Source organism: Euleptes europaea, chromosome 3, assembly GCF_029931775.1.
Source record: "Euleptes europaea isolate rEulEur1 chromosome 3, rEulEur1.hap1, whole genome shotgun sequence".
In the NCBI taxonomy this organism is placed as follows: Eukaryota; Metazoa; Chordata; class Lepidosauria; order Squamata; family Sphaerodactylidae; genus Euleptes; species Euleptes europaea.
The window spans coordinates 9843491-9868495 of NC_079314.1; the positions used below are offsets into that span (position 1 = coordinate 9843491).

Consider the following 25005-nt stretch of genomic DNA (forward strand, 5'->3'; position numbering starts at 1 on the left):
GGGCGCTGGCAGCAAATTCCTCTTCTGGCTTGACTCTGGGATTGCTCCAGACCCTCCCTCCAGTGTAGCAGGTTCATGAGCAACAAGTCCTATGAGGAAAGGTTGAAGGAGGTGGCTATGTTTAGCCTGAAGAGGAGAGGACCGAGAGGGGATATGATAACCATCTTCAGGTACTTGAAGGGCTGTCATATAGAGGATGGTGCCAAATTGTTTTCTGCCCCAGAAGGTCGGACCAGAACCAACGGATTGAAATTAAATCAAAAGAGTTTCCGTCTAGATATTAGGAAGAATTTTTTAACAGTTCAAACAGTTCCTCAGTGGAACAGGCTTCCTGGGGAGGTGGTAAGCTCTCCTTCCCTGGAGGTTTTTAAACAGAGGCTAGATGGCCATCTGCCAGCAATGCTGATTCTGTGACCTTAGGCAGTTCATGAGAGGGAGGGCATCTTGGCTATCTTCTGGGCATGGAGTAGGGGATCACTGAGGGTGTGTGTGGGGGGGAGGCAGCTGTGAATTTCCTGCATTGCGCAGGGGGTTGGACTAGATGACTCTGGCAGTCTTTTCAAACTCTATGAACAAGAACAGAGCAAAGGTGGAGCAAAAGCAGGTGCCAAGAGAGCCTCAAGGGATTGAGGAGGGCCCGTTCCCTTACCTGCACTGGCGTACTCCATCACCAGGTAGAGGGTCTTCTCTGTTTCTATCACCTCAAAGAGTTTCACTGCAACAGAGACACAACACACAAAGCTGCCTTATACTGGATCAGACCCGTAAGTCCTCCGAGGTCAGTATTGTCTACTCAGACGGGCAGTCGCTCTTCCAGGGTCTCAAGCTGAGGACCTTCACATCCCCTACCAACTGAACTTTAATTGGCGATGCTGAGATAAAACCTGGGGACTTCTGCATGCTGAGCAGAGCCTCTCCTACTGGGCCACAGCCCCTCTCGGGTCTTTCGGTCCCCGGGAGGTTTTTGCGCAGGAGTCCCACACCCTGCCAGCTTGAGGGAACAGCAGCTGCCTCTGACAAGGAAACCTCCCACCAGCGGGAATCGGCCACATTCACAGGGCCTTCTACACCAGCCTGAATACGCTCTGTGCAAACAAAAAGCCAGATTCTGTGACCAGAATAAATCGTGGCAATTAAGTTGGGCTGCTTGTTTAGCACAACTACTTCCTGGAGTTTGGGGGTGGGAGAGAAGAGATCACACAGCGCTGCTGGAAGACCTACTCTGTGCCTGCCCCTCCACCCTGCCCCCGCACCCCCTGCATCTCCAGCGGGCATTTACCCAGTTGTTTCCAATGTATACTTTAAATCTGTGTCCTACTCCCCCCACCCCCCACACACACTTTTTACATCTTTGTCCTCTCTTTCTCCTGCTTTTGCCTTCACAGCAATCCTGTGAGGCAGGTTAAGGCCAACAGTTTAATTGTCACGGCCAAGGGGGGAATCTGAACTCAGGTCTCGGGGGCCCTCATCGACGCTTTGCGGGTGGCACAGTGGCACACTACACTGGGTTGGTATAAGTTCATTTTTTGTAGCCACAAGAGATAAGAAACCTGGGAAATGAATGAAAGTCAAGACGCTCATGAGGCAGAATTTCCGTGCCAAGTTCTTGACATATGTGGCAAAACCGTGGAATTGTGGGATGCGCGCTGTGTCCCACCCTGGGGGCAATGATGTTCTTGTCTCTTTCTCTCCCACCTTGCTCTGCTGACAAGCAACCAACAGTCTGAAGGGACAGAGGTTCCTCTCTCGGCCTTCTTACCGATATTGGGGTGATTCAGACCCTTCATAATCCTAACTTCCCGGAAGAGCTGCAAAGAGAAAGGGGAGAAGAAAAAGGCGTCAGGCCGTTCTCCTCCCGCCAGCTGCCTGAGGGCTGGGGCCGGCAGGCCGTTCCCCCTCTCCGGGCCCACTTCAGATGGGCTCTGCAGGGGCACATGCAGAGAAGGAGCGCAGTGGGACGGGAGCACCCGCAGAAAAGGCCCTGAGGCAGGAGACTCCGTTTCCTTCCAGATGGCTCCCGGTGAGCCCTGCTCCTAAAAAAACCCATATATCCCAGTGGGGCCACTGTGTTGTGGCAAATGACAAGTCCCGTAGCCCTTAAAAGGCTAACCTCAGGGCGGGGGCTTCCCGGGGTAGAGCCAAGTCCTAAACGGTGCAGTGGCTTATCAGCGCCTGCAGTCTCTGGCTTGGCTCACTTTCTGGAGTCACTCTGGAACGCTTTTTCTTGAGAAGGCCCCTTCCCCCTACGCGTGGCAGGTGATCTATGTGGGGGGGGGTCTGGGGGGAGGGGGCTGCCCCAGCACCTGGAGGGCCAAACCAGCTGGCCTCCCAGTACACGCCAACCCTGAGACCCTAGCTATTTCTTTCAGGATTAATTACTATTTTCTCTACGCATGGCCATCGCTAGGCCTGCTGGCCACAGAAGGCGGGGAGCACAAATTTCGATGGTGGGGGAGAAGATGTGAAACCGGAAGGTGGAGATTTCCCCCTCCGAGGAAGATGGGCAGATCAGCAACTTGGATCCGGAGTTCTCCTCCTCCTGTTGGGGAAATGACTAAATGCGGAGAGGGAGGGCAAGCACCACAATCCATGCCTTCTCCCCCCCCCCAGCTCATTTGTCCTGGAAAATCCAGCCACTAATTAGCAACTCCACCCCCCACAACTCCCCCTCAGCACGACGCTGTGCTGGCAGGAGATGGCGTTACCACAGCGACCAACTTGGACTCCCGGCGCTAATTAAGGAAGGGATGGGGGGGATGAGGAGAGGGACCGGTGGCAGCAATTGGAGCTGCCTGGGGGGGGCAAGGTCAATCTCGGGGAGGGGGCTCTGGGGGGGAGGAGGCTCCCGTCTCAGACTGGGGGCTGCCTGGAAAGGAATATCTCCCGGCCAGAACAAGAACTCTTTCGTGGGGGGTGGGGGGGACAGAGAGCACTGTGAGGGGGCCTTGAACATTGCCAGGCAAATAGTGCCTGGTGGTGCATTTGTGTGGAGGGTCCAACATGGAACTTCTGGGAATGAATCTACACCAGCAGGATCTCCACCATGTGCAGCTCCACAGCAGTGACGGCTGCACGCCCAAACCCCCCCTTCCCTCATCCTGCATCTACCTACCTCACTTCATCCTACCTTTTCCTCCAAGGTGAACCCAGCTTTCCATTCCCTCATCCTGCATCTACCTACCTCACTTCATCCTACCTTTTCCTCCAAGGTGAACCCAGCTTTCCATTCTATCCTCACAACAACCCTATGAGGGTGGCTTAGACTGGCCTGAGGTTGCCCAGCAATCTTCCATGGCAGAGCACGGATCTCCCAGATCCTAGTCTGACATGCTGTTTCTGTTGAACCAGAGGGACCCTTTGAAAATCTGCTGGGGACACCCCAGGGTGTGTGTGTGTGTTTGTGTGTGTGTGTTTCACCTGGGCTCTTCCACCTGGGGGAAGGCAAAATGCACTCCGCGCCCCTTCCCCAAAACACACACCTTCTGGAGGCTTGTCGGATTCAGCTGAGTCTTGTCGATTATTTTTATGGCCACCTAAAAGAAATTGAGTGCAGAAAGTCAGCCTCTGGGGGAAAGGGAGTGGGGGGCTGGGGGGAGGGTCACCGTGCACCCGCCTCCAGCCCCCCACCCTTTTGCCAACGACTGGCAAATGGCCCCTCCCTGTGCCCCACCCCTACAGGCTACTCTCACAAGGGAATGTATCCCCTGTGCTCCTGCTCTGGCCATCACCTAGACCAACACAGCCCAGTCCAGGCCGAGCCACATGGAGGGAGGCCCCGCTCCTCACAGGGAGGCCTGCCGTGGGACAACCTGCGGCTTACGTCCATGTCATGCACACAAGCGAGGCTCAAGCTGAGGCCGGCACAAGGCGCTCCACCTCCAGAAAGCGATTCTCTGACGGCGGGCGCAGGATCCTCGGGAGAGCCCAAAGCCGTCCTCCGTGTTTCTCTCTCACAGGAGAGACTCAAGAGGGCCCCCTGGCCGGCACGCAAACAGGGGCCCTGGACACGGGCAGCAAGAACCACAGCCTCACTTAGCATTTGCCGAGGGCTTCCTGGGGTAATCCCACAGTAGTTCTGCAACACCAGATTGGTGTTATAACCCTGTATGGCAGGCGGTATGGGGGGCGGGGTGGGTGGGTCTGTGGCTTGTCTCATTTATTTATTAAAATACTTATACCTGATCTCCTCTCCAGTACCATGCCTAAGAACGTTTCATTTCTTCATATGCCCGCTGAGGAAGGTGTTTTATAAAGGTAAAGGGGCTGTGGACTATAAACACTGAGTTGTAGGATACAAATTCTGTTTGCCGCACCCCTTGGAGAGTTTCTGTTCAACCTCTTCTCCGTCAGCTGCATTGGTTGCTGATACGCTTCCAGATCAGGTTCAAGGTGCTGGTTTTAACCTTTAAAAGCCCTTAATGGTCTGGGACCCTCAGACTTGCTGGACCGAGGAACCGCTTCACCCGCTGCGCCCGCCCCCCAAGGATGCTTCACTCTAGTTCCCAAACTCCGCCGGAGGTCCCTGGCCCGAGAGCAGTCCGGTTGCCCTCAGCCTGGGCCTATTTTGGCTGCGGCTCCTGCATGGTGGCACTCTCTGTCTGAGGAGACCAGGGCCCTGGGGGATCTAGCCCCGTTCCGCAGGGCCCGCAAGGCGGAGATGTCCCACCAGGCGCATGCTTGAAGACCTTTGGCTGCTCTATTACATCCACCAGTCACCAGGCAGAGCCCCCCCCCTCCACATCTTCTATATGCACCCCCTCAGTCCCCCACCTCACTTACTTTGTGGGGGGTTTGTTATTCTCGGGAGTCTGCTCTGCTGGGAACTTGGGGCGCCATCTTATTTGTATTTTATGGATTTTAACCTGTTTTAATTGCTTCTGTTGTTAAAACGTATTTGATTTGGTGTTACCAGTCCTGAGCCCTGCTGCAGTGGGGGAGGGGCAGGATATTAATCGAAAATATAAATAAACAAACTCGAGTTTCCCTACTGGCACTCCCTTGTTCTCTACGGATGTAATTCTATCTATTTCTCTGCATTGTACCTCCACTCTGCATGACGTCTCTTAAAGGTCAAGGTTGTCCCCTGAGCAAGCACCGGGTCATTCCTGACCCATGAGGTGGCGTCACATCTCCACGTTTACTAAGCAGACTATGTTTACGGGGTGGTTTGCCATTGCCTTCCCCGGTCGTCTACACTTTACCTTACGTTATGGTTATTCAGATTTCTGAAATCCTAGCACTAGTACGTTGCTTATCAGAGGTGTCCTTATATTGACTGCGCGATCTGTTCAGTGGAAAAGGCAGACTATACATATAGTCAACAAATAAATACGTTAAAATAACCAGAGCCTGAGGTTTGGGGGCCCCGCCAAGGGTCTTTAGGACAGGCTCTTCCAGGACCTCTCTGCCCCACAGCCCACAACCAGCCCCTCCCCGCCCCGCTTTGCTCCGGCCTCACCTCTCTGCCGGTGAGGATGTGGCGTGCAAGCTTGACCTTGGCAAAGTTGCCCTTGCCGATGGTCTTGAGGAGGCGATAGTTGCCGATGTGGGGCTGCTCGTCGGCACAGGAGGCGATGGAGTTGCGGCACCGGGCACCCAGCGAGCGGCTGGACCATGACGAGCCCTTCTCGGAGCGGCTACTGGCCAGGGTGGAGGGCTGGGGGGAGAGGGGCGGCGTTGCCGGGTTGGGCGCGGGGTCGAGCGTCACCACGGGGCAGCGCTGGTGCTAGAAGGGAGAGAGGAGGGCGTCACAGTGCAAACCCAGAACAAAAAGCGGGGGCTGGAATCAGGTGCCCCACCTCTGCCCTGGCACAACCCTGTCTCATGGCCGACAATCTCTCTGCCCACAGATGTTGTACCAGTAAGCAGAAGCACACCCAAGACCTAAGAAACTCCTCGGTTCTTCTGAAAAGCAAAACCTACCTGTTTTCATTTGCCATATACCCCCCCCCCATTCTGGGCAGTGCGAGGTTTCTCAAAAGAGGTGCCCCGGCTCACGGTTCCCTGACAAAGGCATCTTTGGAATCCCAAAGATTCATGTTCTTCACACGGGTGAGGAAAAGCACTCTGCACATACACTCAATGACTCCTGACACTCCACTTCTTCACAGGCACATCTTCCACGAACAGGAAGTATCATTGACCCAACAAGACATTCCCCCTCCCACTCTGGCTCACAAAACCCTCGAAGGCTTGAAAACATGTTAGTTAATAACATAGAAACATACAGCTGGAAGGAACCCCAAGGGTCATCTAGTCCAACTCCCTGCACAATGCAGAAAATTCACACCTGCCTCCCCCCCACTCCTCCTGTGACCCCTGCCGATGCCCACAGAAGGAAAAAAAACTTTGCCATTTGAAGCACTCCACAAAATGTAATAGAGGGGCAACATCGCCTCCTCCCAGGACTGGCAACGGAGCCCCACAGATCCTCTCCAGAGAAGCCGGTCACCTTAACGAGCTTAGAAAGCAAAAGATCTTTAGTCCAAGGAGATTATGGGGATCAACAGTCCCAGCCACTCTCCAGGCGGCTCGGCAGCACCTCTTCTTCGGAGTGGCACAGCGGGGGTGTCCCTTTGCCACAGACCTTCCTATAGGCAGGTCCAAGTCCCAGAACACAGGGTTGTGTTGTTTTTAGAATTAAGACCTGCATTGGAAACCATCAATGACAAAACACACCTGTAAGATCACCTATAAAAATCCGCTTGAAACAGATATATGAGAAACGGAAGTCTAATACACGTGCACACAAACACATGCGCACAGAAGTGGAAACTACGGAACCTAAATCTAACTCAGATTAATGAGCCAATAATTCTCTCCCAAGAAAGAAATGCAGAACTCAAGAGCTGCCTGGAAGGAACAGGCGGAAGTCTAGCTAGACTGGTGCTCCCTGTATGTTTAGGGGCACCTCAGGAGCTCGAAAGGATGAAATGGTGGAGAGACTAGTCCTCTCTTCTCTGTCCCCAGCTACGGAAACTCAAAGGTAGACTGCCCCAAATCTGGAGGCTCCAATCTGAGCTGCCATGACCAGCAGCTATTGACATACCTGCCCCTGATAAACTTGAATCCTCTTAAAAAGCCACTGATGGGGGCGTTTAAGCTCCACACCTTAACATTTACTTATTTATTCACCTCATTTCTATCCAGCCTTTCTCTCCAATGGGGACCCAAAGCAGCTTACGTTGTTCTCCTCTCCTACATTTTACCCTCGCAACAACCCTGCGAGGTAGGTTAGGCTGAGTGTGTGTGACTGGCCCAAGGTCAGGGGACTAGAGCAACTGCCCTATGAGGAGCGGTTAAAACGCTTATGGCTGTTTAGATTGGAAAGAAGGTGGTGAAGGGGAGACATGATAGAGGTCTATAAAATTATGCATGGTATGGAGAGAGTGGGAAGGGAGAAGCTTTTCTCCCTCTCTCATAATACTAGAACACGGGGTCATCTGCTGAATCTGAAGGGTGACAGATTCAAAACAGATAAAAGGAAGTATTTCTTCACGCAATGCACAAACTGTGGAACTCCCTGCCCCAGGATGTGATGGCTGCCAACTTGGAAGGCATTAAGAGGGGAGTGGACATGTTAATGGAGGAGAGGGCTATCCGTGGCTACTAGTCAAAATGGATATTAGTCATGATGCATCCCTATTCTCATCAGGATCAGAGGAGCATGCGTGTTATACTAGGTGCTGTGGAACACAGGCGGGATGCTGCTGCTGCAGCAGCCGTCTTGTTTGGGGGCTTCCTGGAGGCACCTGGTTGGCCACTGTGTGAACAGACTGATGGACTTGACGGGCCTGAATCTGATCCAGCTGGGCCGTTTTTATGTTCTTATGCCACCCAATGGGCTTCCATGGCAGAGTGGGGCTGCCATGTGAATGGAAGGTTTGGCAATTTGGCTCCTACAGCCCAGTTTCTTATCGGGGGGGGGGCACGTCAAACAACCTGTTCTCAATCCCTACTCCACCACCAGCCATGGGGGTTGCCAACGGAGCGTGACAAAAGCTACCTCAACCAGTTACGAAATCCAACTCTCTGGAGGGCAGGCGTCTCTTGCCTCAAATTGGGTTGCTTGGTATGAGAACGAACCTGAAATGCTGCCACTCCTGGGGTGGAGCCTCCCCCCCCACACCGCAACCAAACACCACCAGTTCACAGCGGAGAGACGGGGCGGGCCCCTCCAGCCCCATCAGAGGCACAAAGGTAGTGATTAGCGCTGGATCCACGCAGTCATATCCTGATGGAGTCAGAGTGCTGCAGCTGCAGTTTCGTATCTGGGCCATGGAAGGCAACGTGGGGCTCCCACCCTCCCCGCCGGAAATCCCAGAGGGAGGTGTGCACCCCCAGGGCCTGGAAAGGCTCCCTCCCCACCGGAAGGAAAGGCAAGGAGCTTCGCAGCAGCTGCACTGCTCCTCCCACCGCACAGTTTGGAAGGCACAATGGCCTAAACATTGGCCAAAGAGCGCCTTGCATCGTTCTGAACACACAAAGCTGCCGTATACTGAATCAGATATTGGCCCATCAATATCTCATAAGAACATAGGAATGGCCCTGCTGGATCACACCAAGGTCCGTCAAGTCCAGCAGTCTGTTCACACAGGGGCCAACCAGGTGCCTCTAGGAAGCCCCCAAACAAGATGACTGCAGCAGCATTTTCCTGCCTATGTTCCACAGCACCTAATATAATAGGCATGCTCCTCTGATACTAGAGAGAATAGGTATGCAGCATGACTAGCATCCATTCTAACTAATAGCCATGAATACCCCTCTCCTCCATGAACATGTCCACTCTCCTCTTAAAGCCTTCCAAGTTGGCAGCCATCACCACATCCTGGGGCAGGGAGTTCCACAATTTAACTATGTGTTGTGTGAAGAAATACTTCCTTTTACTCAGACCGGCAGCTGCTCTCCAGGTTCTCAGGCAGAGAGGTCTTTCACATCACCTGCTACCTCATCCTTTCAACTAGAGATGCCAGGGACTGAACCAGGGACCTTCTGATTGCCAAGAAGAGGCTCTGCCACTGAACCACAGCTCCTTCCAATAGGATCTAGCCTGGTCTCCTCCTGGGCACATCACCAGTTCAGAAGCCCAGCAGCTGGTTCCCTTGGCTCCGGGGCCTTACTTGGCCATTTCCCCTTGCCATGCAAACACAGGCCAGGAGCCAAACTTCTTTACTGACCCTGCTCCCGTCCCTTCCACATAGGGTTGCCAGCTCTGGGTTGGAAATTACCTGTAGATTTTGGGGGTGGGGCTTGCGGAGGGCAGGGTTTGGAGAGGGGAGGGGCTTCAATGCCATAGAGTCCAATGGCCAAAGCAGCCATTTTCTCTAGGTGAACTGATCGCTGTCACCCGGAGATCAGTTGTAATAGTGGGAGATCTCCAGCTATCACCTGGAGGTTGGCAAACCTATTTCCACATCAGCCCAAGATGCAAACATGAAGCTGGCAAAGCAGCTCCCGGTAGGGAGAAAAGCACCACCCAACAAATGTCTACGTCTAGGCTGCTGTCCTAGGCACAGCCACAAGGCCAGCTGAAAATGGTGGCACACCTCTGGAGGGAGGCCTGCCAGATGCCTGGTCCTCTCAGCTTTTCCGACCACACTTCCAGGCTGCCTCTCCTCTCTGCTCCTGCCTTAGCAGCCAGTGAGCCAAATCTCCTGCTCAGCTATGCTGCTACAGGATCATGAGAGGGAGGGAAAGTTTTCAGAATCTCCTGCAAACTCTATCGCTGGCAGGCCTGTTCTTCTCTCAGCACTTTGGAAAAACTGGAGTAAAAAGATCCAGAGGAGGCCAGCCGTACCTGCCAGTGGACACCCACCATCCCACGGCTGGGCTCCCAAAAGTGGCCCCCTCCCCCTGTGTGGAATGACCCCACCTGCGTGCCCTCTGCAGCCATCCATCAGTGTGAACTGTGATGCCCACAGTGGCCCAACAGAATTAAAAAGGGCAAAAGAAAAACCACAACAAATGTGCTCTTAATATCCCCCACCCAGTCAAAATACATCCTAGACATAATCTGGTAGGGTATGAGCTTTCGTGAGCCACAGCTCACTTCTTCAGATACCACGAAAGCTCATACCCTACCAGAAAATATTTTTGTTAGTCTTTAAGGTGCTACTGGACTCTTGCCCTTTTCTACTACTGCAGACAGACTAACACGGCTACCCACTGTGAATTATCCTAGACATAAGACATCCAGAAACCACTTGTATTCAGGAATTCAGATCTGAACTTTTAAAATATAGATTCTAAAACCTGGTGTGTTTTTTCAAGTACAGATGTTGAATACACTGCTCTATGAATGCAAGAAATCGTCATCATCAGGAATGTAGTAAAAGAACAAAACTGTGACTCAAGAGACTCAAGAGTGTAAACTGGCACAAGAAGGACCTTAACAGGTTTTTCCCTGGGATGAGCGGGAGGCAGCCCGAGTGCCCAGCAGGTGCCATCCCACCCACTCCAGTTCCTGAAGCCCCCCCCCCAACCTGGCAGCCTAAGGATGCCCCTCTCCAAGCATCAAGATTCCCTCCCCCTGCGTCTTGCCCACCGTGGGGTTCCTGCACACAAAGAGCTGTTTTTCTATTCCATTTCTTTGAGTGGACCAAATCTGAGAGCCGGGAGGTGAATTTTTCTGCCTCAGAAGTTGCTTTCTCCATGCGCAGCAGCGAGGACAGAAGTCAAGCAAGGAGCCCAACCTGATGTGCGCTGAGCGAAGGGTGGAGGGGGGTTCCAGGAGCCCCTGGGGCTGGGCAGGCGAAGAGAGCAGCCCTGGTCTCCTCTGGGCTATGAGAAAGGACCCAGGCCTGACATCATCCCGGCTCAACGGGGACCCCCCAGGAGAATCTTGCATTGTGGAGGTGCCATGGCAGGGGAGGAGCACCTGCCTGGCACACAGAAGGTCACAGGTTCAATCCCTGGCATCTCCAGTTAAAAGAACTGGAAACTAGGCTTTAGTCCAGTACCACATTAGAGACCAGCAAGATGTCTGGGGCATGAGCTTTCAAGAGTCTCAGCATCCTTCATCAGATCTGGCAGTGAAGAAGAGTTGGTTTTCATATGCTGATTTTCTCTTCCTTTTTAAGAAGACTCAACCCATCTTACAATCTCCTTCCCTTCCTCTCCCTACAACAGACACCTTGTAAGGTAGGTGGGGCTGAGAGAGCTCCAAGAGAGCTGTGACTCAAGGTCACCCAGATGGCTTCATGTGGAGGAGTGGGGAATCGAACCTGGTTCACCAGATGAGAGCCCACCGCTCCAAACCACTACACCACGCTGGTGGGTGATGGGAAAGAATTCTGGCTGAGACCCTGGAAAGCCACTGCCAACCTGAGGAGACAACAGTGACCTTGATGGATTGAAGGTCTGATTCAGTACAAGCCAGCTTCATGTGTTCACTCACGCACTTGGGAGGGGCTGTGGCTCAGTGGCTGAGCCTCTGTTTTGCACACAGAAGGCACCAGGTTCAATCCCCAACTTCTCCAGATCCTTATCTGGCAACAGGTTATGCGGAAGACCTCTGACTGAGACTCTGGGGAACAGCTGCCAGTCTGAATAGGCAATACTGGCCTTGATGGACCGACGTTCAGCAGAAGGCTGCTTTGGGTGTGATCATGGGGGGTTTCTTTCCTGCCTACATGGACCAGTAAAACCAGGAGAGCAGCAACCCACCTGGCAGCCACCTGGGCTCTGGCTGGGGGTCTCCCATGGCCCTGGAAGGGCCCAAACTGCACAGGTCTCTGGTAGGCTCTGGAAAAGAAGGCTCTGAAGATCTCTTTCCCACTGGTGTATGTGTGTGTGGGGGGGCAAAGGTTCTCGGAGCACCATTGACCGTGAGCCTTCACCCGCTGGCTACATGTTTCCAAAGAGAACAAACAGCCTTTCTTTCTCATCTTGAGGGCAAAGCAACTGATAAGATGGCTACTTATTTGGGGGTCAGGTATCCGGCTCCAAGTTGGCAATCATACTCCCTTCGGACATTAAATAATACAAAATGACTGACCTGCCCCACGCTCGAGCTATGATGTGCACTTCATAGCACTTCTAAGCTGTTTGACACAACGGTATCCAGCCTTTCTTCGGAGTCGCATTCTAGGGGGGAGAGTCTCTCTTTTTCTCCTCACAACAACCCGGCAGGGTGCACTAGGCTGAGAGAGAGTTAAGCCACGCTCGACACCTCCTCGGTGAGCCTGTTGTCTGGGCAAAGATTTGAACCCTGATCTTGATGGGGCTTGCCCAGAAGCACCCCTGCACTGCCACGTGTGTGTGTATATATATATATGCAGACAAAGGATTCACTTCACGCACCTGATGAAGTGAACACATGTACACACATCAAGCTGCCTTAGACTGAATCGGCCCATCAGCCTATCAAGACCAGTATTGACTACTCAGACCAGCGCGTCTCTCCAGGGTCTCAGGGCAGACACCTTTCCCATCACCTCCTATCTGGTCCTTTCAACTGGAGATGCCAGGGATTGAACCAGGGACATGGTCACATGGTCACACAAAGCTGCCTTATACTGAATCAGACCCTCGGTCCATCAAAGTCAGTACTGTCTACTCAGACCGGCTGCAGCGCTCCAGGGTTTCAAGCAGAGGTCTTTCATATCACCTACTTGCCTAGTCCCTTTGACTGGAGATGCTGGGGATTGAACCAGGGACCTTCTGCATGCCAAGCAGATGCTCTACCACTGAGCCGCGGCCCCTGCCAAGTAGCCCTGCCAGTAGCAGGCAGCTGGGAGAGTGTGCCAGGCCAGAGTAGCACCACAGGCTTTCAAGCTGCCCAGGGGCTTTCTTCAGACAACCCACCCACCCACACCTCCCAAGCCTCTTTGAGGCAACCCCCACACAAGATTCCCCCTCAGCCCAACGGACCTCCAGCTTCCTTTAGAAAAACAGAACCCGGCACACACCTAAGGCCTTGCAGGGAGAGGCAGCAGTTCGGCAGGGAGCAAAACCCCTTGCCACAGGACACCCCCTCCCCAAATAAGCCAGACCCCTGGCACCTAAAGGGGGTTTGCTGGAGAGGATGGGAAGCTAGTTTCTCCTCCGTGCCACCTGTGGCGGTGCTGTGGGGGTCCCAACTACCCTTTTCCACTACCGGTACCCTCCTTCTCCTCCCTTCATCCCCAATCTCGGTCCTTCCCTGAAGGAAAGGCTCCGGGGCAGACGTCCAGGCCCAGCCACTCTCAGTTAAACAAGGCAGGGAAGAAAGGGAGGGGACCAAACTGGCCAGCTGGGACCGGATCGCTCCTCGGCTCTCCCTCCTCCTGGGTTTTGCAAGAAGTTTCCCCACAGGCAGAGAGAACACAAGGAGACCACCGCGTTTGCAGATCCCCCCCCCCTCTGATCAGAGCTCTTCCACGCTCTTCCACGCGTCACAGGGTTCCTGTGCCTTTGGACAAGCGGACAGAGGTCTTTGGGGCAGGCTCGCTTGAATAAGCAGGGCCCCCGAATGGCTCTCAGCAGGGGCGCGGTCAGGTTCGGCCACCCTGGGACAGAGTTTCCATGCTTGCTTGGCACTCAGCACCTGTTGGCCTAACTGTGTTTTGCTTTACAGCCCCCTCCCCAATCCAAAATACACCTAGAAATGTACACAGTGCGGTTCTCCAGCTCCCCTACAGGAATCGCTGGCACTTTTCCTGAACACATGGATCTCTGGAAAGACCTCTGCAAACGGCAACCTCTCATGCCCCAACGCTCCCCCCCAGTACCATCCAGCCCCACGCTCCTGCACAGAACAGCCTATTCCAGAGCGAGCGAGCAACGTGGTAGCCCCTGAAAAGTACCAACTACCAACCCACTCCTGAACCCAATATTCCAAAACTCACCCACCCGGAAGGGGAACTGCAGACACACACACCCCACACTTCAATTCACTTGGCGACTCTCCTGCACTGACGGAGTCAGCCCTGACCAGCAGCGGTGAGCTCTGGGAGAGAAGCCCCGGTCTCCAGGGGTGTCAGAGGAGAAATCCTGGCTCGACCCCAGCAAAGAAAGGGCAGCGCCGGTGGCAGGTGAAGGGAGAGAAAGAGCCCCGCAAACCGCTTATCTTGCACGCTCCGGAAAAAGCATCCCGGCATTTATGGATTTTTTTCCCCTGCCTCCTGGAAAGGGGGGGGGGTGTTGGTTGGTAATGCGCTCGCTGTCATAGGCTGCCCTTTCTGAAAAGCTGGCTTTCTGTTCCCACGGGAGGCTATTCAGGAATGCCTCAGTGCATTGTGGGATACAAGGGAGAGCTGCCTGTCAGGCTAGCACAGGGTGAGGGGGGGAGGGCACAGCCCCACAGGCAGACCCCTCCCTCCCACCTCCCAGCCCATCAATAATGCACTGGAACACCAGCCTCCCAGCTCGGAAAGAGCCACAGGCGGTGGGGGGGGGGGGACACGCACTGGGCCAATGCGAAGGCACCCAGCCCCGTGTTTGTGTGGGCTTTGCAAGCGAGGGGTGGGATCGAGTCCTTCCTTTCAGGCCATTTATAAACCCCTTTCCCAGAGCTCGAAGTGGAGTACAAAAATATTATTAAAATACCCGATTGCATAAAAGAGCAAAACAGCAACAACAACATAGGCTCAGACATCCACTGCCAGAGGACACAGTGACGGCCACAGGCATAGATGGTTTTAAAAGGGGATGAGAGTGGCTGCTAGCAGACAGGGGCTGTGGGTCAGTGGTAGAGCATCTGCTTGGCATGCAGAAGGTCCCAAGTTCAATCCCCGGCATCTCCAGTTAAAGGGACTAAGCAAATAGGTGACGTGAAAGACCCCTGCCTGAGACCCCGGAGAGCCGCTGCGGGTCAGAGTAGACAATACTGACTTTGATGGACCGAGGGTCTGATTCAGTATAAGGCAGCTTCACGTGTTCTGCTCCAGGGCCAGGAGGCAACATCTATGCCCTCCAGACGAAGCGGCCGAACCGCGTGAGACAAGATGATGGACCCTCACTGGTCTGATCCAGCAGGGCTCTTCTGATGTTCTTAACACATATCTTAAATTCTGCAATGAAGCCCAATATGGCAATTCAAAAGCAAACTAAGTGAATCCCTGCAGGACTGTTAGCCTGGCTGAGAAAAAAAACCTCACAGCTGAGTACGGTAGCAGCAAAAACATCCTGGAATGCAGGTCAATCCTGGCTGGAGCATCCACCTTGACACCCAAATGGATGCCAGTGGTGTTGGCACAGATGAAGCCCAGAAAAGGCTTCTTTTACCCCTCAGCCACCACCTCTGTTAGTCTCTTGTCATGAAAACCCCAAAAGGGGTCACCATAAGTCGGCTGCGACTTGACGGCACTTTACACACACACATAATGCCAGAAAGCCTGGTCAGTCTCCCCACAGCCCATACTTTCCAGAAGGTGGGAAACGGGAGGGGCCAAACTAAGCATCTCCCAGTTGTGGGGCTACCAATGCCCTCCCTGGGGCTAGAGGGACCTGCCAGAGTCTGCTGAACAAACCAGGGATGACGACGTTGACAATCCTAACAAAGAGCTGGATTCGAGTCCAGTAGCAACAAGATTTTTGGAGTTTGCTTTTTTGAGAGTCGCAGCTCCATTCATCAAATACTGACAAAGGGGGCTTTGAATCTCAAAACCTCATACCCCCAAAATCTTGTTCCTCTCTAAGGTGCCACCAGACTCAACTCTAGCTATCCTGCCACAGACCAGCACGACTATCCTTGGAAACTATCTTAACAAACAATAATTTTATAGTGCCTCCTTCTCGCCATAAAAACTTGCTTTAGAAAAAAATACTACTGATTTTTGTACCTTTTCTACTGCTTTTGCACTCGCTGAAAATAATATGCAATAAATCACTTAAAAAACAGCTTCCATGTTATGAGCTGGAGTTATGTGGGGGACTGACAAGGGATTTCCCCCAGGGGGACTTGCCACCACAACAGTATGGTCCCCTGCCAACTTAAAGGACCCCCCCAAAAAAACACAGAAGGAGGCTCCAGGGACATCCTAGCCCATGCCAACCTGCCCTGCACAGGCTGGCACAATGACTTGAGCCAGTTCAGTGACCATCACCCTTAGCCCTTTCACAGGGACTCTGCTAGGCCCTTTCCACAGTCATTAGATCCTTCTTCAAAAGAGCAATGCAGAAGGAAGATCCAGAATGACATGTGACCCAAGAGCACAAGAAGCAGAACAAGGCAAGGGGGTGCCAAGCATTTACACAGGGATTCAGATATTTCTCAGAAATCTGTACAGTAACCCCTTAATGGTTTGCTAAACTTGTGGTTCAGGAACGATTTGAACTCGGCACTCCCTGGCTGGCTGGCACTTCACTTGTAGCCACAAGATTTTGACAACGGTTAGGATGCTTTGGAAATGCACCATAGACAGATAAACAGGCTTGAATCCTGCTAAGTGAAGCATTCCACAAAACATGAGACGCTTGCAAATTCCTGCACTGATCCATCCTCGGGCAATCAAGAGACACCATTCCAACCTGGCCTGTCCTTTGAAGGCAAGATGGAGCAGATCGGGTTCAACCCTAGACTTCTCGACCAAAGGCCCGGGGACCAAGCAAGTTTCGCCAGCTTCGTTTTGACTTGCATCTACTTCAAGCGCAGAATTCCATTATCAGAATCCAGATCCCTTTCGCTTTGCTTTCCACACAACACCTAGGTCTGAGACCAAGCCAACAGACTGTGCAACGTACCACACACAAGCACCTGTAGGGCTGGACACGGGTCCCGGAAGATGCCTTCCTTCAAGGCCGGCCTGCTTCCGCCTGACGGATTGACACGCTGCTTAGCCAGGAAGCCACCCCAAATACCAGCCCACTTAATTCTAGAAGATTAGCACAACAGAGGAAGGTGGCCAGAAAGAAGCCCTGCCCTGAGACACCTCCAAGGCGGTCACAGAAGGAGCCGTCACTCAAGGGGAAACCGGCAGAGAAGTTTGGGGCGATTGCCGCCACTAAACATAACTGAGGGACTGTCACATTGGTGTAAGGAAGTCAGGGCACACCCAGACAGCTGTCCTAAAGGGGCAGTGCCAGTGGATGAGCACCTCTGCAGAAAGCCTTGACGCATTTGGTACAACACTAACGCTGCTCCAAGTGCCAAGGGCCACACTCCCTGAATTGAACTGGTACCAGCCTTGCCTCCACCCGCTCGGCCTGCCAGTCACGGGAGCTGGGGCCACGAGCTCCAGTTCCTTCCCATTCCCAAAGAGGGCTGTAGCCGAGTCCCTACCACGTGCAGATCCCAGGGCAGCTCGCTCGGAGAAGACCCTCCAGTGCCCGCAAGATTTCCGGCTCAAGGCCCAGCGAGGGATGCTGCGGGGGAGCCAGCGTGGGGTAGTGGTTAAGAGCGGTGGTTTGGAGCGGTGGACTCTGATCTGGAGAACCAGGCTTGATTCCCCACTCCTCCACATGAGCAGTGGACGCTAATCTGGTGAACTGGGTTGGTTTCCTCACTCCTACACATGAAGCCAGCTGGGTGACCTTGGGCTAGCCACAGCTCTCTTCGAGCTCTCTCAGCCTCACCTACCGTACAGGGTGTCTGTTGTGGGGAGAGGAAGGGAAGGTGATTGTAAGCCAGTTTGATTCTTCCTTAAGTGGTAGAGAAAGTCCTTAAGTGGTAGAGAAAGTCGGCATATAAAAACCAACTCTTCTTCTTCTACTACTCACAGCTTATGGTGAGAGTTCAGACTTCCCAGTTCACCCAGGCAGGCGGCACCTGGGCCTTCCAGGTTCTGTAGCAGGAAGCCACGGGCAGACTGGCCGTTTAACTTACTGGGGTAGCTGCCCAAGAGGGCCGTTGGTGGTCTGGAGCGGGCTGAGCCCTGTGGCCCCTGCAGGGGCTCCGGGGCTGGGACCCGGGCTCACCACAACAAAAGCCGTGGTTTAGGGTGCTCACAGCACCGATCCGAGTCAAGCAGCACCCCCTCCCAGCAGCAGCCATATTAGCATCCCAACCCACCCATGCAAGATAGGGGCACGCTCCAACAGGCCTCCCCCATTGAAGGCCCCCCCTTTCCCAAAAAAGGTATCACATTTTAACACCCTGCCCTCTCGCTTACACATGGTCACATGGCATTGCCTTATCCTGGATCAGAATCTCAGTGCCTCAAAGTCAGTACTGTCTGAGTGTGGCAACAGCTCTTTGTGGTATCGTAGAATCACAGAGTTGGAAGGGACCACCAGGGTCATCTAGTCCAACCCCCTGCACAATGCAGGAAATTCACAACTACCTCCACCCATACACCCAGTGACCCCTACTCCATGCCCAGAAGATGGCCAAGATGCCCTCCCTCCCATGATCTGCCCAAGGTCATAGACTCTGCATTGCTGACAGATGGCCATCTAGCCTCTGCTTAAAAACCTCCAGGGAAGGACAGCTCATCACCTCCCGAGGAAGCCTGTTCCACTGAGGAACAGCTCTAACTGTTAGAAAGGTAAAGGTCTTTCCCATCACCTGCTGCCTGGTCCTTTTTAACTAGAGATGCCAGGGATTGAACCCAGGACCATGCCAAGCAGAGGCTCGCCCACTGAGCCACGGCCCCTCCCTAAACATGAACATACATGAAGTGGCCTTCTGCTCATTCAGACCTGTGGTTGGACCATCAAGGTCAGTATTGTCTACTTAACTGGTGGTGGATCTCCAGGGTATCCGGCTGAGGCCTTTCCCATCACTCCTGCCTGGTCCTTTTAACTGGAGACGCCGGGGGTTGAACCTGGCACCTTAGAGCGGTTCCTCAGTGGAACGGGCTTCCTTGGGAGGTGGTAAGTGCGCCTTCCCTGGAGGTTTTTAAGCAGAGGCTAGATGGCCATCCGTCAGCAATGCTGATTCTATGACCTTAAGCAGATGATGAGAGGGAGAACATCTTGGCCATCTTCTGGGCATGGAGTAGGGTTCACTGGGTGTGTGTGGGGGGGAGGTAGTTGTGAATTTCCTGCATTGTGCAGGGGGTTGGACTAGATGACCCTGGTGGTCCCTTCCAACTCTATGATTGTGCATGCCAAGCACAGGCTCTACCTCTGAGCCATGGCATCCAACTGTGGGAAGCTACAGCAAGGCTTTGGGGAGTATTCATGGTGGCTCACAGGTTGAGTCTACCTGGCAGCCCCACCCCGTGCCTCAGGGGAGGGGCTCACTGCGAAAGCTCAGAGAGTGGGCACAGGCAGTGGTTACTCAGCCCCAGGGGAAAGGGGAGCCCTCTGCACACGCGCAGAGGTGCCCTCTTCCTCCTCACCCCGTTCGACAAGGCAGGGCCAAACCAGCTCCGAGAACAGGTTCTGGGGCTGTGGCCTAGGTTGGCTCCCATGGCGATGACCTCGCTTCCATGGAAACACGGCAGTGGTTGCAACATGCTGAGGCTGTCAGGAAGCCTTGTCAAATCGATGACAACAGCGAGCAACAACGGCGGCGGCGGCGGCAGTACAGGGTGGGGCCTGAGATCGAGAAACGCCTCAGAGGCAGCAGCCAAAGCGTGAGGCGGCCTTGTGGAGACTGGAAACCCGGCTCACCTGCAGGGGCCCGCCCCACTCGCCACACGTGGGGCGTGACGTGGCTGGAGGCCCAAATTGCACAACCTCCCTCTCTCTCACACACACACACGCACACACCTCAATTGCTCACAACACATAATTATTATGGCCCTCATCAGCATGGAGATGTCTCGTGCGGCCAGGTGATGAGACTTCCTCTTTCCTTCCTTCCTTCCTTCCTTCCTTCTCACAGCTCTGCAGGGGAGTTTCGGGGTGAGCAACTTTCTCATGGCCACCCATCAATCCAGTGGCCAAGCTGGGAGTTGTTGCTTTTTTAAGCTAAACTTGTACGTTTATGCAGGTTTACCTGGGAGTAAGACCCAATTAACAGAGCGCGATGACACGCTTAGGATTGCTCTGCAAATCTCCTGCAGGTTGGATATGTTGCTTATTGATCCATAAGAATGAAAGGGGGGGATTATCCAGGTTTCCGGAGACCTGGGCTCCCTAATTCAACCAGGCCCAAACTCCGCAAGGCAGTGAGGGCTGTGCCCCCACCCTTACCCTCCTGCTACACACCAAAGTATTCCAGGATCAGGATATCCTTTGCAAGCTCCACCCCCCCACACACACATACACACCCCTACACCTCTACCCTCTCCAGCTTCTGAGACCTTACGTGGTCTGGGGGCCTTCACGTTTCTCTCCACATTCCTAAGGACTAGAAACTTGATTTTGTGAAAAATCCACAAAGCCAGAAACCCGCAACATGCCAGTATGTATCCCCGTACACCCAATTCTCACATGTGCATGATGCACAAAAGAGTGGCTGTCATTCATTTTATGTTTCAGAGACTCCATTGATGCAGAAGGAATGCAAATGGTCATTTTCTGGATTGTTGTTTGGGGGGAATCAACCCAGAGGGGCATGCGTTTGCGGTACTGTGTGTGAGCGTGCGGGGAGGGGGGTGATTGAGTTTTGGTGCGTGCCACCCCACGGTTCCTGGCATGTGCAACCTGCCATCCCCACCCGGCTGCCATCCATCTTGTCGCCTTGAGGGATGGCATTTCCGAACAGACCAGTTGCCAGGCACACCAACCGATCCTCTGTGCCAGCCTGCGCCCAGCGTCTCCATCTAGCAACCTTTTGGATTGGGGTAGGGTGGGGTGGGCGGACACCCCCTCGGTCCACTGCCAGAGGAACCAGCAGGGCAAGCCTCTCTGAGCCCAAAGAGTGCCCGGCCACCCCTCCCTCCGGGCCAGCCTGCCCCCCAGGCCAGGGGCCTTCTAGCACCAGGCGAAGGCCAGCCCTTGCAAGCCCCTGGGAAAAAAACTCTCGGGGAACCAGGCCGGGCCGCGGCCCCTGCCCCGCAGGCCCCAAAACAGCAGAGTCACCCGCCTCCCTCCTCCCGGGGAGACCCCTTCCCCCCCGCTGCTCGCTGGCGCCAGGTAAACAGCCCCGCCGCGGCCCGCCGGCCGGCCGCCCATTCATTGCCCGCGAGGCGGCACCTGCTCCCCGGCGGGGACGGCGCGCCCTTCTCGCTGGGGCCGGGCGATGCCCTCTCCCGGGGGGCCGGTGCAGCGGGGCGGCCGGCCGGCGGGGCCCCGCCGCCCTCCGCCACGCCCGGAGCGCTCCGGCCGGGGATGCCGCAGTCCGCGGGACTCACCGCCTCGGCATTGCGCTCGTTGCCAGCGGCCAGCGCCGTCCGCACAGACATCTTCTCGCGGGGACTGGCCGCGGCGGCGGCGGCGGCGATTGTCCTGCTGCTCCTCCGCCGCCGCCTTCCTGCCTTCCTCCTCCTCCTCCTCCTCCCTGTCTCTCGCCCTCCCTCCTGGCGCTCGGGGGGCGGGCTGGCGACTGCGGCGGCGGCGGCTCAGCGGGCACCGGGAGGGCGCATCGTGCCGGCCCCGGCTCGCCTCGCCCCGGCTGGCTCACTGCCCGGCCGCCCGCGGGTGCCGGGCGCGCGAGCACGGCCGCTTCTCCCCAGCGCCCATCCGCCCGGTGCGGGTCTCCGGCGCAGCGCCGCGGTGGCGGCGGCGGCGGCTCCTCCTCCGGCCGCGCGGTTCATCGGAGGCTGCCGGCGCAGGGAGCCCGGCCGCGGCAGGAGGGACCCCTCGGGGCCGGGAAAACGACCCGCCGAGCTTCTCCGCCGCCGCCTCCGAGGGGGAGGGAAGGGGAGGGCGAGGACGCGGCCGGCCAAGCGCCAGCCCCCCGACCCGCTTAAAGGCGCCGCCGCTCGCCTCGCCCTGCGCCAGCCTCCTCTCTCCCGCCCGCACCGGCCAGCCTCCGAAAGAGAGCCTCTGCGCGCGTGCAGAGGGCGCAGCCTCGGTTGGAGCCCAGCTCCCTCCTCTTCCCGAGGCGCTTTCCTGCGCCAGGGAAAGGAAAGCCTTTGAGCAAGGGCGGAGGGGTCTTTGCACGCATAGGTTGATCTGCCATTTAAAAAAACAAAAAAAAAAACCAGAATTTTAAAATCACTGGTTTCCAACCAGGGGTCCGTGGACCCCCAGGGGTCCGCGAGAACTAAATTGAGGTCCGCGAAACAAAAGTTATAAACCCATAATAAATTAATATTTTCAATTAAAAGTTCTCTATTATAAAAAATATATATTCAAATATTATTCTAAGTTTAATGTTTAACTAACAGTTATGATTAAAGTTTATTTTCAAATTGTTGGAATTTTTATTTTGAACCTTGGGGTCCCTGCACCGAACAAAAAAGTCCTAGTCGTCCCTGGTCAAAAAAAGGTTGGGAACCACTGTTTTGAATAGTTATTTACGCTCGGTAGCCGGGCTGCTCGTCTCTTCTCCAAAGGTCGAGTCTTTTGTGCTGGCAAGATCCGAACAGGTCTGGCTTACTCAGTACAAGGCTTAGGGCTGGACCGCGGCTTTGCCTAAGACCCAGTTACCAGAGGCAGGGAGGCCCCGAAGATGAGTAGGTTTCTGCCTCTGAGCATAGGCAGAGTTCCCCTTTTCACACCCACACGACCTCAGTCAACCAATCGCTGCACATCTGGGATTTGAAGAAAGGGCTTCTGCGTGTGGGGAAGGGCCCTGGCTCACCAGCTGAGCCTCAGCTTGGCATGCAGAAGGTCCCCGGTTCAATCCCAGGCGGGGCAGTAGGTGATGGGAAAGACCCTCCACCTGAGGAGCTGCAGCCAGTCAGAGTAAACAACATAGACCTTGATGGGCTCATTCACTATAAGGCTGCTTTGTGTGCGTTCGTGCGCAGGGCATGCACGGGTGCGTGTGGGAGTGCAATTATTAGGGTCTCAAGCCCCTTTGGGAAATAGCCCTGTGCATTTAAAACTGCAGCTGGAGGCTTTCCCGGACATCTCTCTGAGCCCGAATAAAGAAAGCATTTTAAGCTGCCCCCCAAGATGGAGTGGAACCAGACCTCCTTCGAGCTTCAGTACTAAGGAGCCAGCCAGTCCGCCCCATAGCAGGGGGGCCACAGCAGGAATTCGTGGCTGGCTGAGTTGCCTCAGCTTCCCTCTGTTTCCTCCGCAAAAGAAGAGGGTTTTGCATACAGCCTGAGCAAAGCTGCCGCAGGCCCCCCCCCCTCATGAGGCTGGGGGGGTACACCCAAGGAAGGAGGCCGAGGATTGCAGCCCAAGACCATGTTTCTGCACCGAACGTGACCCCGGGACATGAGCTGGCACTTTAGTGCTGGTGCCCTTGCTGTAGGGCTGGTGTGTTTTTTTGCCTCTCCCGCTAAGGTTCTGCCCAATTGTTTGGGCACAAGTCCTGCTGTGGCAATGAATCAGAGCTGTGGACTCAACCCTGCCTCACAGTCACGCCCTTTGACCCAGAAACCCTGCCCCCAGTTTTGTAGGTGTGCGCTGTGTGTGGCTACTTTGTGTGTAGGACAGCTCGATTCGAGCCCAGAAACACCTTGGAGACCAAGAATATTTTTGGGTTATGAACTTTTTGAGAACTTTGTCCGATGAAGGGAAAACACTTGGAACATGCCCAGAGCCACCCCATTCATGATTATGGCCTCAAGTCTTCCATGGCTGAAGGCTGGAGTTGAAAACAGGATCTGGGCTCTTGGGGCACCCAGAAGAACGGGCAGGTTTGCTTCCAGATGGCATGGCAGCTGCATACGAAATTCTAGCAGGGCCCCTGGCTCCCATGAAGTGCCCTGGTAGCTTCTCGTGGCAGTAGAGCCAGAGGTCCGGTCTTGGTGCAGTTGCTCTCCAGCAGTGATCTAGCTAGGCGGCCGGTTCCTGCTGGCACCGTGGCCCAGGCAGGGTAACCTTGTGCTTGGGTGAAAGCTATTTGAATGGCAGAACAGGAGGTGGGGGTCAAACTACAAGAAGGTGCCAAAAGTATTGGTTTGTAATGCAGTCAACACAGGTTGGAAATGTGGCTCAATGTAAGTCCATGAAGGTAAGCTTCAGAAGATAGCCTAGTTAGTCTGGCGTAGAGACCAATAAGATTTTTGGGGTATAAGCTTTTGAGAGTCAAAGCTCCCATGGTCGGATACTATGAAGTTGGTGGAGTTCCATTGATTGAGCCAGCATGGTGTAGTGGTTAAGAGAGGTGGTTTGGAGCGGTGGAGTCTGATCTGGTGAACTGGATTTGTTTCCCCACTCGTACACATGAAGCCAGCTGGGTGACCTTGGGCTAGTCCCAGCTCTCTCAGCCCCACCTACCTCACAGGGTGTCTGTTGTGGGGAGGGGGAGGGAAGGTGATTGTAAGCTGGTCTGATTCTCCCTTAAGTGGTAGAGACGGCATATAAAAACCAATTCTTTTTCTTTATTCCATGTGGATGAATATGGTGCCTTCCATGAAGATTGTTTCAGAGAGCAGCCGTGTTGGTCTGCAGTTGTAGTCGAGTCCAGAAGCACTTTAGGGTCCAATAAAATTGTCAGGGTTTAAGCTCTCCAGAGTCAAAGCTTCCTTTGTCAGATAACAAGATACTTCTTCAGGTATGTGATGAAGGGAGCTCTAATTCCCCAAAGCTCATACCCTGAAAACCTTGTTGTTCTCCTAGGGCCGTGTTGGCGAACCTATGGCACGCGTGCCGCAGCCGGCACAAACTCGCGGACCCGTCACGTGTGCCTAGGGCTGTGCTGTGTTGCCATGGTGAGGGCACTGAGGGCGGTGCTCCTTCTCCCCAAGCCCATGCTCCCCAAGCCTGCGCTGGTGCCTTCCCTCTCCTTGCACCCGGGGCAAGCCCCTCCCTCTCTCTCAGCTGAGCTGCGGGCACAGCTCATCTGTTTGTCGGGGCCCCCGCCCGTCTTCAGTTTGGACGGGGGAGGCTGTGGCCGAGCACCTTGCCACGCCCCCCCTCTCAGCTGAGCTGCGGGGCCCCGCCGGACTTCAGTTTGTCTGGGGCCCCACCCCTCTAAAAAAGCATTTAGAAAATTCTACAACATTTGCAGACAATCCTACAAGCCATCAGGAAATCTACAAGGAATGTTCTAGCATTGTAGCAGCTGCAAAGGTGAATTTCAGTAACAGATTTTTACAGTTCCGTAAGATGGAGACAACTCTGTGTTTTCTTCTCCAGATAAAGTCAAATTTGAAGAACTTGGTCTTTCCTGCCTACACTGGTTAGATT

General features: G+C 54.5%; 1 protein-coding gene across 4 annotated transcripts in view; it reads right to left on the bottom strand.

The window, feature by feature from the left end:
- The window catches only part of MARK4 (microtubule affinity regulating kinase 4), a 37992-nt gene extending 16825 nt beyond the window's left edge, over positions 1–21167 (bottom strand). For all 4 annotated transcript variants that reach the window (XM_056846189.1, XM_056846188.1, XM_056846191.1 and 1 more), the window contains exons 1-5: positions 21105–21167; positions 5459–5725; positions 3480–3533; positions 1760–1808; positions 650–715 (exon numbers count right to left, since the gene is read on the bottom strand). In XM_056846189.1, the coding sequence (XP_056702167.1) occupies positions 650–715; positions 1760–1808; positions 3480–3533; positions 5459–5725; positions 21105–21155 (487 nt within the window). In that variant the 5' untranslated portion in view covers positions 21156–21167. The remainder of the gene's footprint in view (positions 1–649; positions 716–1759; positions 1809–3479; positions 3534–5458; positions 5726–21104) is intronic.
- Between the last annotated feature and the right edge of the window lie 3838 nt (positions 21168–25005).